A 16414-nucleotide genomic window follows, 5' to 3' on the forward strand; every position below is an offset into this window, starting at 1 on the left:
ATCTGTGTTTCATTGTCGGCCCTGTTTGTTTTGGGGCAGTGCCTGGAATATCACTGGCAGATAAGTGCTGGACAAATAGAAGGTATTTTTCTTGCTCAGCCAAAGATGAGGAGTGACCAAGCTGTGCCTCAGTCCGAGAGGATCCTGAGCAGCATCTGCCCCCAGTTCTCAGGGTCCTGGTGCAATACTCACCACCAAACTCTCACCCATGAGGAGGACTGTCCTTCCTTGGATCCACCTTGCAGATGCATTTTGCTGTATGCCCAGAGCTACTGAAGTCAAAACCATGTCGGGGCTGTCCTGGATGCATCCCTGCTGCCTTGGGCAGAGTCCTGGGTGCCCCTTGGACAAGCCATGGGCATTAGGTGGCACCAGACACTGCCAGAGCAGTAGTTCAGACCCAGCCTGCCAAGATGCTCTGCTCTCACTATCACCACCCTCATCAGAACAAGGACACAGAGCAGGGGACTGGGAGCAGGACAGCATCATCCTGCCAGCCCTGGGAACATTTTTTCACACTGCTCCTCTACCTCATCTTGTGCTGGTGGATCTCAGAGATACCTGAGCCCTATGGCTGGGGCCCTGGCTGAATGCAGTTGGTCGGGTTTCTGCTTTCTTTCATGCTGACGAGCTGGAGAGAGCCAGAGCATCCTCAGGATCACAGCAAGGGGCAGCCAGGCTTTGGGGCAGGATCTGGGGGGAACCCTGCCTTTTCCAGAGGGTCTAGGGCAGCCCCAGCACTGTTCTGTGCACCCCAGCTGCATTCCAAGCCTGATCTCCATCAGCTTTCTGCATGAGCCCAGCCGGAGCCTGGAGAAGGCATTTCTCCCCGTGCAGCTCCCAGGCTCTGGAGAGAAGCTCAGCGTCTCCCTCTAACGATGTGCACACACCTGCAGCCGTGATCTGCTCTTTGGGCTCCTGGCCCCTCGTCACCCTGCAGCTCCCCGTGCCTCCCCACAGCTCCCTCTGCCCCACCAGGACAGCAACAAACCCCACCAGGGGAAGATGGGCTTTTCCCAGGCTTCTTTTTCCTTTTCTTTAAACTCAGTAAATTCTCCCAGCTCTGTTGCTCATGAGTCTCCGGTGAGGTGAGAAGAGCAAATTTTGCTGCATATTAGAAAAGGTCAGTATGGAATGAGGAGGAAATTCTAATTCCTGTGTTCTGGGGTACACACAGCAAAGCCCTGGAGCTGCTTCCCTGCAGACAGAGCTGAGGGTCACAGACTCCTGACTCATAGGCAGAGAGGGAAGATGTTCAGCCTAGCATGGAGGGATTTAGGGCTGTAGACATCTCCTGAGCATCCCCAGGAAGGACTGGAGGGACCAAACTCACAGGGCGGGTTCAGGTGTGGGAAGAGTCAGAAGAGCAGTGAGTTAAAATAACAGTCTCTAATTTATTACCAGCACAGAAGCAGGCAGGAGGATGCCCAGCCAGGGAGCACCGTGACCTGCCTCCACATCCCAGTGCCCCAGGGGGTTTGGGGTGCTGCTGTTTTCGGACCCCCATGACCCACAGCCCTACCCTCATCACTTGAGGTGGAATGTGGGGAGGTGACAGCATCCGCCCTGGCCAAAAATCCTGATTTACACATGGATTTTCCTTATCTGCCCACAGGGGCATTCTGTAGCTCTGTATGGGAGAGTCTGGGAGATGGGGACCTGACAGCAAACACTTTTACTGTAATGATGGTGAAGGTCATCAGGAAGGTGCCTGGCTTTGGTGGCACCATCGCCAGCTCTTGGCAGGAGGTCAGGACAGGAGCCTGCCAATGTCTGGATGAGCAGAGCTCTGCAGAGCTGGTGGGAGCATGGAGCAGAGCAGGATCAGGCATGGGAGCAGGGGAGGACCTGGCACCCAGTGTTCCCCCAGCCCCACAACCCCACAGCAGCACCCATGCCTGCTGCCCCCAGCCCTGCACGGGCTCCCCTGCCTGCCTGTGGATGAAGGATGAGCTCTTGGCACAGCTTCCTCCCGGCCATGGCACCCTCCTGGTGCATCCAACCTGCTTTTACTTGCAGATTTTCCAGCTCTGATGACTCAGCTCCCTTTTTAACTCCCAAGTGGAGCTGGCTGCTGGGGTCTTGGCCCCGCTTTGAATTTTTTGGCTGCTTGTATCATCTTATTTGCTACCGATAACGTCACCTCCCTGGCCACTGGAAGGCAGCCCAGTCTGATGAGGAAACCAAAGCTGCCTAAATAAGCTCCGAGGCATGGACACGAGTTGCTGGGTGCTGGGATGTTGCCCAAGTGCATAATGCTTCAGTGTCCTGCACATGGCTCCGAGCTGTCCCTGGAATCACTGCATTCCCTTTCTCCACAGTGCTGAGCCCTGCCTTTTGCCATCTCCTTTTTTCCATCTCTTTCCCTGTGAACTGTCAGGCTCAGGTGGATGGAAGTTCATCATCTGTCCCAGCAGCTGGTTTGCTGATTTTCCTCCAGCCAAGAGCCATGTCTGCTGGAAGAAACCTTCCATCCCTGCACAGGAATGTGTTCCTTTAAAAGAAAGAGAAGGAAGAAGCAGGAGAGGAGCCCTGGAGTGTCTGGGAAGCTGTCTCTTCTTATTCCAAGCGTGTGGCTCAGGTCTCGTATCGGCGATGCACAGCCCATCCCAGCGGAGCTCGGTTCACAGTGTTGGTGCAATCTGCCAAACAGACGGATCAGCTAGGAGACATTTCCAAAAGAAGCTGGAACAAGGTGGGAGAGGAAGGAATAAACAGCCTGCAGGGTGGCACGTCGCAGCTCACCCACTACCATCCCCAGAGAATCTCCTCCCTTCCATGCAGAGAGCCACTGACGGATTTTGGGCTGCGTGTGGCAGCCTGTCCCTGTGCATCACAACTCCCCCCCTGTCCTCCCTGAACGGCCCCACAACCCATCCCTGTGTGCCACTGATGGATTTTGGGCTGCGTGTGGCAGCCTGTCCCTGTGCATCACAACTCCCCCCCTGTCCTCCCTGAACGGCCCCACACCCCATCCCTGTGTGCCACAGCCAGCTGTGGGCTGCCCCGTAGGCCCTACCTTGGCTGAGCAGCTGCAGGTTCCGCACCTCCTCGCGCACCTGGAGCTGCAGGACCTGCTGCAGGAGCTCCTGGCGCTGCGCCTCCAGCGCGATCCCCATGCGCTGCAGCTTCTCCCCGTTCAGCCGCAGCAGCGCCCGGCCTGCAGACACAGGGTGGCTCAGTGCCCCACCAGCACAAAGAGTGGGGGATGAGCCCAGGAAAGGGCAGCACAAAGGGGAACCCATCAGCATGGAGGAAGGAGGAGGGAGCGCTCTCTCACTGCCTGCAGTTGTGTGTGGAGGGGTAGGATGAGGGGGAATGACTGGCAGAGGATAGGGTTAAACTGGATGCTGGGAAGAAATTCATCCCTGTGAGGGTGGAGAGGCTCTGGCACAGGTTACCCAGAGAAGCTGCGGCTGCCCCACTCCTGGAAGTGTCCAAGACCAGGCTGGACAAGGCTTAGAGAAACCTGTTCTAGCAGAGGCTGTCCCTGCCCATGGCAAGGGTGTGGAATGAGATGAGCTTTCAGGTCCCTTCCATTCTGGTTTGTGACCTCCCTTTCAGAGAGCGCCGGGTGGCAGCTCATGTCCCCAGCCTCTGCCAGGTATCAGCAGCACAATCCTGCAACCCATCCCCGCAGGCAGCAGCTTTTTATTCTCTGCTCCACCTCCCAGATGAGGAGATGTTTTTTGAGCACAGAGTCCCCACACAGGGCTGCTCATCCCGGGGCTATGAATGGCGGTGCCCATCACAACGCATTAGTGCTCCAGTCCCCACCGAGCCACTTCCCTCCAGTCTGGGGCTATTACAGGAGGGATTTTAAACCAGCTTTTGTCCTTGCTTTACAGCATACACTCACTAATGCTGCCTTTGTTGCCTGAGCAAGGGCTGGCAGAGCTTATGCATTAGGATTTCTCATCCCCCCCAGGCAGCTCCTGCCCTCACTTCCCTGACACCGTCCCCTGGCCCTGGCAGAGCTCAGTCTGGCCTTGCACATATTGAAGTTGGACTGGAATGATGCTCTTACACAGAGGTCAAAGCCACTGTCCACAGGGAGCAAAGGGGAGGGAGCAGATCCTAGAGGTGAGTCTGCTTGAAGGACTTGACTGGGAGTTGGATTTGGACCTGGACAAAGACCTTTGAAACTGGAACTCCAACTGGGCAGAGATTTTTCTCTTATGCAAAAATTTTCAGTATTGAAAAAGCTTTTATAATAGTATTATTACATTAAGCTAGGTGATGAGAAGACTCTTCCCTGTCTCATAAACCAATTTAATCATTCTAAAGAACCTCCAGCCTGTCCTGGAGCTCACCCTGGTGGCAGATGCCTCCTGCCCAGCCTGGGTCAGTGTCACTGTGTCCCCTGCTCTCACCCTGGCTGCATCTCATGGGGAGAGGGGACAGAAATGAGGGGTATGTCCATCTTATGAACCACCAATGTCCAAACAGCCTTTCCCAGGAGCACACGCTCTGCACAGTCCAGGACACTCTGTACCTGTGATGGCGTGGTGGGAGAACGCCTCCACGTAGATGAGATAGTTGTGTGGGCAGTGCTTCTTCAGCCATTTGCACACATCCTGCTGGGTCCACAGCACCACTGGCTTGACCAGGCTGCCCAGCGTGGGGCTGGTGTGGTAGATGCCATAATGGTCACAGCCACGGACCTGAGGGGAGTGGGAGGGGAGAGTGTTAGTGGGATTCAACCCTGGGAGAAGGAAAACAGAAATCAGTCCCTGGGGATGGGGGAGATGCTGGTTGGCTGCATAGGATTGTGGTGATGCTGCAGACTTTGGCTCCACACCCTCTGGAGTCTCTGGGCTCACCCTGAAATCAGAGGAACCAGTAAAGGGGGCACAGAGAGTGGGGATGGGAGGTTGAGTTGGTGTCCTGCCATATATAGACCCAACACTTTAAACTTCCCAGCCCTCCTGCTGCAGACAAGAGACCCAACTCCCCTCCCCTATGCATCTCCCAGCCCAGCAGAGCATTGCACAGGCTCAGGAGATGTCCTGGGGTCCTCGGGGTCCCCACCTCACCAGGCAGAGGTGGGCATTTGCTGGAAGCTCTCAGTGGGGATGAAGCCAGTGGGATCCTGGAGGGGAGTAGGAACTGGTGCAAAGCCATTCCCACCAGATGTTGGTGCTGGTGCAAACTCATCCCCACCAGAATTCCCCAGGAAAGCAGCCAGCAGCCAGCTGGTGCCCTGGAGTAGGAAGGACTCTCCCTGTCAACCTCCTTCAACCCTGAGCTGACTGGTCACAACAAGGTCCTGCAGCCTTGCAGGTGTCCAAGGCCACCTCTCAATCCTGCAGCTGTTCCTGGGGTGCTGCTATGCTCAGAGACACCCAGGATAAAGCAGGGCCACAGTCCCCAGCACCCCAGTGTGCCCTGGCCACCTCCACCACCTGCTGAGCTATGCCACTCACAGTACCAAGCTATGCCCACAGGGAGAGGGGGCTTCCCTGACAGCATCCCTCCGCCCCACCTTCCCTTCCTCCAGCTGTCTGCTGCACTGGCCAGTCTCACTCTGAGCCACCCAGTCTCACCCTGAGCCACTTGGCAGCTCCATTTTCTCTCCCTCATCACAGCTACTCTGGCCTCACAAGGTTGTTGCAGCCTGGACTTATCTGACACAGAGCAAATCACTCATCTTGAGCTGTGACTGCACAGGGAGCAAGCCTGCCTCTCCTAGGGAATCTTCCAGGTTGAGCTGTGGCTGCACAGGTAGCAAGCCTGCTTCTCCTAGGGAATCTTCCAGGTTGGCTGGGAAATGGGGCTGGAGGATGCAGGAATCTCCCTTTCCCTGCTTTTAGCACCCAGGAGAAATTGGTGAGCTCTCCACTGCTGGTGATGCTGAGACTCCATCCTTGAGCAGCACCAGCAAACATCACTGCTCCAAAGCTTGTGGCCAAGCTGCTGGGACTGTCCTGGGCTGGATCACAGCAAATTGGGGTGGAAAAGGCATCCCTGCTTCCCACAGCACAAGGGTACTGGACTGCCAGGGCTCACCCACGCCCCAGGCACGGCAGGGACAGGGCAGGAACAGCAGCTGATGCACAACACACGGGCACGGCAAAGGTCGGCAGCGTGTGGCCCACGGTGTGCCAACACCGACCTCTGCCGTGAACGCTGGCTAATTAAGCATGTCTAATAGAGGAGCAGGATAATTAGTGTAAGAGGGACTCCAGACATCCCGCAGTCTCTGAAACTAATGACACATTCCTGAGAGATGCTGCGGAGGAGGCAGTGGAGGGCAGCTGGGCTGGATGTGCTCCCTGCCCCGTGCCGGGCACTGCCATGGAGCATGGCCAGCCTGGTGGGGCTGCTGCCTGTGCCCAGGGGAGCCTTTGGGCTTGGAAAAGAACTGTTCCTCAAGCAGGTCTCGTTGGGAACATCCAAGCAAGAGGGAATAAGGCAAAGTTGGGAGGCTGTGCGTTAATAAGCAAGGAGTCCGTTTCCAAAGCAGATGGAAAATCCAATAGACAATGCACAGGATTCCGTTTCTGAACCAAACCCTCACCTTTGGGGGACACCCCGGCAGCTGCCCGGCTCCAGCAGACGCATCCCGGGAGTCGCCTGCCTGCGGGAGCAGCCCCAGCCCAACGCCAGCTGCGCGGCTCCTTCACACTCGGCTGAGCGCGCCCGAGAGTGTGCCGTGGGGAGGAGGAGGAGGAGGAGGAGGCGGCGATTTGCTCTGGATTCACTAACGAGCGATGATGAGAAGCGGAGGGGCTGGGGGGAATAACAACCAGCTTCCCGGGAGCTTACCGCGGGCTTCCCACAGCTATTATCCAAGTAACCCTCCGAGGCACGGGGGAAGAGGTGACAAACAACCGGCAATTCCTTGGGCACGCACACGGCTGCACGCACAGCCCTGCGCCGGGCACCGTCCCAGCATCCCCAAACCCCTGGCTGCCTGCTCGGCGTGCATTCCCCCTCCCCACGGAGGGTCCCCAAGGTGAGCCCCTGCACTCCCCAGAGGGGCAGGGGAGGTGTAAAGGGATCATGGGTTTGTTTTCCAGCTGGCTGAGCCGCGCTGTCTCTCTGATAAACTCTCAGCCGTGAATATCGAGCGCCGGTGTGGAGGAGAGCAGGCAGGAAGGCTGGGAGGCTGCTCTGGCAGGAAGGCAGGAGGTGGCTGGGGGAACCGGGGGCACTGCGAGGAGCAACTTGCATCACTTCCCTTCACTCCGGCATTTTCCTTTGCTTATGGCAAATTAAAAGCCTTTCACTAAATCCTCCTGGGCAGCACATAGAGGTGGAGGAGGGAGAATCATGATAAGCCACAGCTGGAGGGTGGCTGGTGTGTCCCCATGCAGGAGTCACCTGGAGGTGATGAGACAGTGCCACCAGCACATGGGACATTGTCTGCCCTGGAGCTGCTGCTCCTGAGAGCATCACAACCATATCCATCCCTGTGGGGTCCCTGCTCCCTTCTGAAGCCAAACCAGAACGGAGGCCCTGTGACACAAAAGCATCTCCATGCTGGCAGCTGGAAGCCAGGCAGTTGGATTTCCCCTTTTTCTTTCCAGCATTCACTGTCTGGATGTGCCACTCTGAACCTGACTCCCAGGGTGTTATGGAGGGGCTGGGAAGCACCAGGAGCCACCTGCAGGGCTGATATTCCTTCCTCTGTCTGTGCAGCAGTGAATAGAGGGAAACCTTTGGCTCACAGCCTCCACAGTACAATAAAGTTTCAGATTTCAGGAAGACAATGGTCCAAACCTGGCTAAGAGACACACACAAGCGATTTTAAGGCATTATAAGGAATTTGGTTGTGGCATATTTAATGCAAAATGGTTTTAAGTCCCATCTGCAGGTGGGAGTGCAGGTAATGCACAGAGGGGAGGTGACACAGAGAGCTCACCCCCGCACAGCACGAGGCCTGATGGAAACACATGATGATGTTTACATGTCACTATAACTAAATACCCAGAACTTCCAGCAAAACAAGACCTGAAGGCCTGATCCTGCAGGGAAAGAGGGGATGCTCCTGCAGGGGGTCTGGCACACACTGTGCTCCCTGGGCACGCCCTTAGGGTCTGGGGTACCTGCAGGGGGTCTGGCACACACTGTGCTCCCTGGGCACGCCCGTGGGGTCTGGGGTACCTGCAGGGGGTCTGGCACACACTGTGCTCCCTGGGCACACCCTGGGTGGGTGTGGGTACCTGCAGGGGGTCTGGCACACACTGTGCTCCCTGGGCACGCCCGGGGTGGCTGTGGGTACCTGCAGGGGGTCTGGCACACACTGTGCTCCCTGGGCACGCCCTGGGTGGGTGTGGGGTACCTGCAGGGGGTCTGGCACACACTGTGCTCCCTGGGCACGCCTGTGGGGTCTGGGGTACCTGCAGGGGGTCTGGCACACACTGTGCTCCCTGGGCACGCCTGTGGGGTCTGGGGTACCTGCAGGGGGTCTGGCACACACTGTGCTCCCTGGGCACGCCCTGGGTGGGTGTGGGGTACCTGCGAGCCCTCAGTGCCCGGCTGCCGCAGGAGTTTGACGGTGCGCCCGGTGCCGTCGGGGCGCTGGCTGCGGCCGTCGTGCCAGGTGAGGCTGCTGCCCGCGGCGCGCTGCAGGCGGTAGCTGAGGTTCTCGGCCGACACCGTGTGCTCCAGGAGGCTGCGGCAGAAGCTGAAGTGAGCAGAGGCGGCAGCGGCGGCTGCAGAGGGAAGGGGGGTGAGAGACGGCCATGGTGCCCATCCACCCCATGCCGGGGCACACAAAAGTGCCTTTTCTACCCTTTTTCTACTCAGGCTGTGGGCCCTTCTCTCCAAAATCTCCCCGTTCCTGCCTTCCTTCCCCATTGCCAAGAAGGAAATCCACCAGCCCAGGAACCGCCAGCTGGCACTGGGATCCAGCAGGCACCCGACAAGATGTTTGCCCACACAAACCCCTCATGAGCGACGTTTGTTTTGACACCTGCCAGCCGAGCAGACGCAGGACCTGCAGCTGATCCCCAACACGTGGTGAGAACCTCCTGCTTGTCACTGCCACCCTGCTGGGACAGGGACCGGGAGGAGGCCCAGGGCAGCTGCTTCCCATGGTCCAGGCTGACAGCAAAGAGCCACCACCGAGGGAAAGGGAGCAGAGAAACCCTCCCTGGGCAGCCTGGTGGAGAAGGGAATGCAGGCTGGTCCCCCAGCACAGACCATGGGTGCCTGGGACAGCTACTGTGCACTCCAGTGATGGCCAAACACACACCAGCCCTTCAATAATGACCACAAAGAGACACTTACCCACAACGAGTGCTTTTTGTCCCTTATTCACAGAATCATAGGATATCCTGAGTTGGAAGGGACCCACAAAGGTCATCAAAGTCCAATTCCTTGTGTTTTAACAAGCTGGGGGTGTTGGGGTTACAATGAGGTTGCAAAGCTTTCCTTTGAGGGGGGCTGAAGGGACCCAGCTGCCACAGGAGGAGGGTGAGTGGGTATTAGGGGCTCACGCTCTGTCTGCTCCAGATAAAAGCCAGACAGCTTGACATAAGCAGCTCTGATCTGCAGAAGCAAAGACTGGAGCATCCCCCAGCTCACCTGCTCCCACCACAGGGAGCCAGGCAAGCCATGAACCACCTCCAAGAGCAGAGCAGCACCCAAAGGTGACTCACTTCCAGGACAAACCACCCTGGGAGAGCAGGAGGGCTGGAGAAATCCTGATGCAGCTCAATTTCCTAATTAGCAGGTTTTAAGAGGGAAGAGGTTTCAAAGAGACCATTCAAGTACACCTTTATGCAACAGGAGAACAACTGGCCAAAAAAAGTCAAAATAGAGCAAAAAAGGATTGTCCCAGGATACCCAGACCACATCACACAGTGTTGTTTCTTAAACACACCCAGCAGGAAGCATTGCCATGGGGAAACTGAGGCAGGGAACCTGTGTGATGGCTGGGGAAGTGATTTGAGAGAAAACAAGGTGGAGGGAGATGCATGGAGAGGCTCAGTGGGGAACAGAGGCAGGACTGGTAGGGGTGGTCTCTGCACCTGTCCTGGGTGACTTCCAACAGTCTCAGACACCCTGGGCCTGTTGGGTGAGGACCAGAGTGGGCTGTGCTCCATCCAGCCAAGGATGTCTGAGATGCCACCATCCTGTCCCTATCACCCTGAGCACTGCAGCTCTGCTGGGATGCCACTGAGCTGGAACCTGCCCATCCCACTGGGTGCTGTGGCAGATAGAACCCTGGCAGGTCTGGAGGGGCTGCTGCCAGAGTTGTGTCCTTCAGCTGTGCCAGGGCTTCCCCAGGACTTGCTACAGAGGGATCTGGCCATCAGCAGGACCCAAATCCATAGGGAGCTATGGAGCAGCTGCCTCCAGCAGCAGGACATGGGCATCTCTGCTCCTGCAGCAAACTCTGCTGGAGGCAACACCAGGAGCGGGAGCAGATGGGAAAGGGGGTGAAAGTGGAAAGGAAAAACGAACCAGGAAGAAAGGCAGCCCCAGGAGCTTTGGGGGCATGGCTGTCCATTGGAGCAGGCAGTGGCTGCCCTGCAGCCCAGAGGCCCTGGCTCCAGCAGCTCCTCCACAGTCTCAGTTTCCCCAGCCCAGCCCTTGCATCCCAACTTTCCAATCAACTGGCAGCACCCGACATGGGACGGTAGGGAAGGTGAGCAGGGCATGTGGGAGCGTTTTGGAGCAAGGAAAGGATGGGGACAGAGGAACCCCGTGTCAGGACAGCCCTGGGCTGGCTCCACGCAGGGACATGGGGGTGACATCCAGCACGGGCTCTCCTTTCCGTGCCCTGCACAGGGAGTAGCCACAGCATCCCCAGCAGCTACCAGCCGCCCTCCATCCCCTCCGCCCCTCTCCGCTGAGCCTGGAGGCTGTGCCCTCCGGCCAGGAACGCTCATGCAGCATCTCCCCCCAGGTCCGCCGGCCCCACAGCCCCCCGGCCATGCCCTGAAGACGCCTCACCTGGCTCGGGTGGTCCCTGCGAGCTGCGGATGGTGGAGACGCAGCAGAGGGATGGCCGGCCCTGCTGCATCTCGGCGGGAGGAGGGATGCGCGTGAGCGCTCGGCACCGCTGTCACGAGTGCGGCTCCATCCCTGCCTCCCCTCATACCTCGTCCACACCTGACTGATTCCCCCGAGCGCCTCCCTCCCGCTGCCTCTGAGCCCCGGCTGCACGCTCATCCCAGCTCCGGGCGGCCAGAGCCGCTCTCACACGGACAGGGGGGGAATGACACCGACACCCCCTCCCCGCTGCCCCGTGGGCGTTTGATCCGGGCGATGCTCGGGCTTTCCTCCCGTGCTCCCGCCTAATCCCGCGGCAGGGCCAGCTGGCACCGGGGTGGGCAGGGAGCCTGGGGGGCTGCTGCAGGGGACACTGCGCCCACCGGGCACCAAAGGGCACAAGCGAGCCGCGGCACGAGTGTGGCAGCACCGGGGGCGCCGCTGGCTTAGGGCGGCCGGGTGAAGGAGGAAAGGGAAGAAGGAGCGTGGTGAGGAACAGCCTTAAGGGGAAGGGGCTGCAGGGCTCGGTGCGGGCTGCACCTGCTCCCGGCAGAGCTCTCATGGCCATGGTCGTGTTGGGGTCCCGGCCGAAGTGGGGCTCCCACAGAGCAGAGGCTGTGCTGGATCCTGACACGGGAATGCAGGAACCTCCAGGCTGGCTGAGCCCGAGCTGGAGTGGGGAGGGGAGAGCTCAGCTCAGCTCCCCAAACAGCCACTGTGACCCCACTACTGCAAGTCTCTGCCTGCTGGTCTCGGGTCCCTGTGCCCCTCTGCCTGCCCCCGTGAGTGACACCCCACTGCCTGCTCGCCGCCGGGGAATCGCTGCCGGCTTGTTTCCATGGCTCTTTGATCCATTTTGGGCACCTCTCCAGCCTCGCAGGAGGGGGAGGCCAGGTCCGGGTCACCGCAGGGGGACCAGCAGCGGTGGGACAGGGACAGCCACGGCTCCGTCCCCTCCCCAGGCACGGCGCTGCTCCCGCTCCCATTCCCTCTCCAGACACTTTTATGGCTGGTGAAACGTGAGCGCTGGAGAGGCTCAGAGCAGCAGCAGCTGCTGGTGGGGACAGGGACGGGAAGCCTCCCGGGGCTGGGCACCTCGGGGCAGGATGCGGCAGCATTCCCCGGCAAAAGCATTTCCGTGTGGGTGCCGAGCTGCCCCGGGCTGATCACTACCAGCAAAGCGGCGGCCAGGGGACTTCCCGCCGATGCTTCCTGCTCGCAGGTGACCAGGACTGCCCAGGGGACACGGTGGCAGACAGCCAAGCTGCAGGAGGAGCAGGCAGGGGCACAGGGGAGCCTGGGCAGGCACAGACTCCTGTTCTGTCCTCTGCCATCACTTCTCATCACGGCCTCAGGAACATCCCCGTGTCTTTGATGCCATCGTGGCTGTCCCACAGACCTGCCCTGCAGATGGGGCCGTGTCTGCAGGCAGCTGCGGTGGGGGCAGCCTGGCTTCCCGGGGTCAGACAGGCTTCCCGGGATTAATGGGAGAATCTTGAGACAAGCTCCTCAAGAATGAAATCACTCTGTTGGCTTGCCTGGCTGCCTGTGTGTGATGACCCTTAAGGGTGGGTCCTCACACGGCATTTGGGAGGGAAAGAGATGTGTAGCACCAAATAAAACGAGGGATTTACTTATAACTGGAGGTGGATTTGGGGAGCTGGTCATCTTTCTTGTGATCCTGCAGGCAGGTGAAGGAAGGGTGGATGGGAGCAGAAGTCTCTGAGGACGCCTAGGACTCTCTGAGGACCCAGAGAATTTGCTCAGTTCAGGGAGCAGCTTTGTGAAGAACTCATCCTGCTTTTAGTGGCATGAGCCATGAGCTCAGCTGGCATTGCCATTGCCCTGGTCCCCTCTGCCCCTTCCATGTGGCTTCACCCTGGTGCAGGAGCCGGTGGAGCCTCCAGGGATGGTCACTCCAGTGATGCTCTCTGGAATCCCCCAACACATCCCATCTTTGAAGCTGTGCCTACAGGGTGGACCAGGTCCTGTCCTGAGCTATTCCCAAAGATCTGAGGAAGATGAAACCAGACCCAAAGAGGACTGGCACTTCCTCCAGCCCCTCCAGCTTCCCCTGGAGTGTACTTGGCTCAGGCCCTGGGTGTGGTGAGTGTCACCCCAGCGCTTCCCTCTGAATTCTCAGCTTGCAGAGATGAGATAAGAGCCCCGGCCAGAGCTCAGGCTGGTGGCTGCCCACTGCTGGTGCCTCCCGAGGACAGAGGAGGGAGGGAACAAAAGGCAAATGTCCTTTCTGTCCTCCCTGTGCAGCAGGATGGGTGCCCTGGGCACATGCTGATGGAGTGGGCACAGTGTTTGGGGGAAATGTTCATGCCTTTAGGATATCTGTGCTCCTGAGACTGCCAGGGGTACTGCCAGGAGGTCCCTGAACACCCTTTGACTGAGGACTTCTGTAGGGTTGGACAGTGTGAGAGTGTGGGGTGAGGGCAGTGGGCAGGACTCCAGGTTCTCCTGGCAGGTGTGGGAGCCCACAGGCACAGACACCCCTGCCTCCAGTGAGCTCCCTTCCACCTTGACATGCTCTTCCTGGGGGTCCTGCCCTGCTCCTGCACCCCCAGGCCTGCCTGCCCTGTCCTCACACCTGCATCCCTTTGCTCTATCCAAATTTTCCAGCCTATTTCATTGGCACACCACAATTCCAAGGGTAGGGCACGAGAACAGCCTCTCCCCGGAATGGGGCAGTAAAGGGGAATGTGGAGGGACTGACTCCCGGGATGGAGAGGACAGCACTGGGGACGGAGGGCAGGCAGACCCCGGGATGGAGGGGGCAGCGCCGGGGGAGGGACGAAGAACAGACCCCCGGCACGGAGGGGCAGCACCGGGGGATGGAGGACGGACAGAGCCCCAGGATGGAGGGGACGGCATCGGGGGGAGATGGAGGGCGGCCCCCGGGATGGAGTGGACAGCCAGGTCCGTGCCCGCCGCGTTGGCGGCTGAGGGAAGCGCGTCCCGCCGCGCACCTGAGCCCCCCCGCCCGCGCCCGGTACCTTCCATGTCCTTGGGCCGGCCGCAGCTCATCCTCCGGCAGCGGCGCCGCGCTCGGGCGGGGACGGAGCCCCGCGCCCCCCGCGCCGCCGGCGGCACCGGGCGCTCCCGCCCGCCCCGCCCCGGTGTCCGCGCCGGGGGCGGCGCCGCCATCCGCCACCCCCGGGGGCTCCGCCCGCCGCCGGCCCCGCGCTGCCGCCCGCCGCGAGCATCCCCGAGCATCGCCCCGCTCCTGCAGCACCCCCCGATCCCTGCCCCGGGCGTCATCCCCACTGTCGCTCTCCAGCTGGGGGAGCGGGTCCCTGGGGACAGCAGGGTGCAGTGGGCACCGTGGACAGGTTTTTGGTCATGTTTGCAGTGGGTATAGAGCGGAAAACATCTGGTTGTTCCTTCCACCCCAAATGTCTCTGGTGTCCCCGATCTCCAGCTCCCTGGATGGGGGAGGCAGAGGAAGGTGCTCACCCCCGTGGGTGCTGCATGAGCTCTGGTGGGCATGAGTGGGTACCCACCGAACCTCACTGGGGCTTGGCACACCAGCATGGAGCTAAAGGGTGTCACCAGCACCCACCTCTACCCCAGGTGACAATCCCACAGGTATTTTTTTAGGTGCCTGCATTCAGCTGTCACATCTGACCCAGCCAGGGACTGTCACTGCCAGCCCCTGCAGCACCAAGGGAGCAGGGCCTGGCTGTGCACCCTGTGTTCATCCTGCCCCAGGCTGGGAGCACCTCTGGCTGCCCAGAACAAGGACAAGCAGATACCTGGGCTGTGATATTCCACCTTGCCAAGGGTCCCCTGTCACAGACCCACTGCAGCACAGAGCAGCATCCTCACCCTTGTTTTAAGAGGAAGAACATTCAGCTTAATCACACTGAGTGAGGATCACTGGCCTGTGGGCTGGGAAGGTGCAGCAGGTGGCAGTGACCTTGTACAGCCTGGGGCAGGGTTTGTGTGCCTGCTCATCAGCCTTGCATAGCTACGGCATAAAACCCTCTTGGATCGGGGCTGTGCAGCTGTGTGTGTGAGAGTGCAGCACTTGCCAAAACTAAATTCAGCTCCCCAAATCAATAGGAGCTTTCCAAAATTTTGGATGCTCAATCAGGAGCTGCTCTGGATGAGGCTCAAGCCCCTGACAAGGCTGGATGCTGGCTCAGCTCTGCGCTGGGAGCTGGCCAGGGCTGACACATTCAGCCAGCCAACCATGCTGCCAGGCAGGGAGCAGGGACATCGAGTCACAAACCATGTGTTTAGTAGGGACATCAGGCCCCAAACCCTGTCTGTAGCCTGCAAAAATCCTTTGAGAATTCCTGGGGGGAGTTGGCATTCCTCCTCTGGCTTCAAGAGAGCGGGCAGGGCAATGCTGCTTGTTGCAGGCAGATAAAGAAAGAACGTGTTCTCCATCCCTTTGAATTTCCCATTTCTCCCTCAGCCTTTGTCTGCACACAGAGCTTTTGAGCCATGGCAGAAATTTTCCAAGAGAAATATGGTTAAAAAGGGGCCTTGGCAGGAAAAGGCTGATGTCGCTTGAGAAATGTGTGCAGATTACACCAAGCTGTTATTAAAAATAAGTGCTGTGCTGCTTCCAGCCTTTGCTTTCTGTGATTTTTCTGGTAGCAATTGCACTTCTCCAGTAAAGGGTTCACATGTCCAGCGGATGGAATTTGTTTCCTCCTCATCTGCAAGTGAGCCTGGTGCCAGCCCAGTATCCCAATGCCTGGGGATACCATGGTGGGGTTTGGGTGCCTGGGCAAGTTCAGACTGCTCATCCATCTGAAATTCCAAAGGATTTTCAGAAAAACCTTGAGCTTGAGGCTGTATAGGAAGGGCTGGGGAGGTGGTGCGGTCCCCACACCTGCTTCATGCTCCAGCCATCCTTGGTTTTACAGCATCCAGCTTCACCCTCGGGCTCACTCAATCCCTCCCATGATGGAGCATCTTTTAAACAGCCCCAGCAACTCTGCTTTGGGTTTGGTCTGACTTTGGGTCTTTTAATGCCTGGTTAAGGACTTCCACAGTTAAACAGGAGTCAAACAGCAGGACTTAAACAGTTTTTTAGGGAAAGCCCTAAACTAAGACACAGCTTGGGGCACTCAAAGCACTCAAAGCCAGGGCTCCATTTCCCAAGGCAGTGATGATGTGGGAAGGGGCCAAGCTGGGGACAGTGGCTGCAGTGATCTCTAGACCAACAGGCTTCCCCTGCACATGCACATGGATTTGGGTAGGGAGAGCACCAGTGTTCCCGTGGGTCCCACCCCTCGCCAGCACCCGGCTCTGCAGAGGGTGTGAGGCTGGGATGATTCAGCACGTTCGTTTTTCAGAGAATAAAGGAAGTAATTAAACATCAGCTTTCCTCCCGCCGCGCCCCGCGAGGATGAGAGGGAGGAGATGAAAAGCCTTCAGACGGAAGTTATTTGTCCAAGGAGAAAAGTGGCTAATTTCTCTGGTGCTTTGCTTGTCTGCTCGT

The 16414-nt window shown here is 58.7% G+C and overlaps 1 protein-coding gene across 4 annotated transcripts; it reads right to left on the bottom strand.

Annotated features, from left to right (window-relative positions):
- Positions 1–1374: 1374 nt before the first annotated feature.
- SAMD10 (sterile alpha motif domain containing 10) lies at positions 1375–14050 on the bottom strand. 4 transcript variants are annotated; one of them, XM_054516671.1, is made up of 5 exons: positions 13953–14050; positions 8464–8660; positions 4496–4664; positions 3020–3160; positions 1375–2642 (listed from the first exon to the last, which is right to left on the bottom strand). In XM_054516671.1, exons 1-5 carry the CDS (start codon positions 13981–13983, stop codon positions 2578–2580), a joined length of 603 nt encoding a protein of 200 aa, XP_054372646.1. In that variant the 5' UTR covers positions 13984–14050; the 3' UTR covers positions 1375–2577. The 4 variants fall into 4 exon arrangements, with proteins under 4 accessions (XP_054372646.1, XP_036251716.2, XP_054372644.1 ...); XM_036395823.2 differs by lacking the exon at positions 13953–14050 and adding an exon at positions 10909–13916; XM_054516669.1 differs by lacking the exon at positions 13953–14050 and having other exon boundaries at positions 8464–10722.
- Positions 14051–16414: the final 2364 nt, after the last annotated feature.

Source organism: Molothrus ater, chromosome 17 (genome assembly GCF_012460135.2).
Source record: "Molothrus ater isolate BHLD 08-10-18 breed brown headed cowbird chromosome 17, BPBGC_Mater_1.1, whole genome shotgun sequence".
In the NCBI taxonomy this organism is placed as follows: domain Eukaryota; kingdom Metazoa; phylum Chordata; class Aves; order Passeriformes; family Icteridae; genus Molothrus; species Molothrus ater.

Bases quoted from the DNA above. Each gene is read 5' to 3' on its own strand.
- SAMD10 (XM_054516669.1), bottom strand. From the start codon at position 8,805: ATGGGGAAGGAAGGCAGGAACGGGGAGATTTTGGAGAGAAGGGCCCAC. The intron at 4,665-8,463 runs GTACCCCACACC...CACTCCCCTCAG, and splicing joins CGGGCACTGAGGGCTCGCAG to GTCCGTGGCTGTGACCATTA. The intron at 3,161-4,495 runs GTACAGAGTGTC...CTGTGTCTGCAG, and splicing joins CTCCCACCACGCCATCACAG to GCCGGGCGCTGCTGCGGCTG.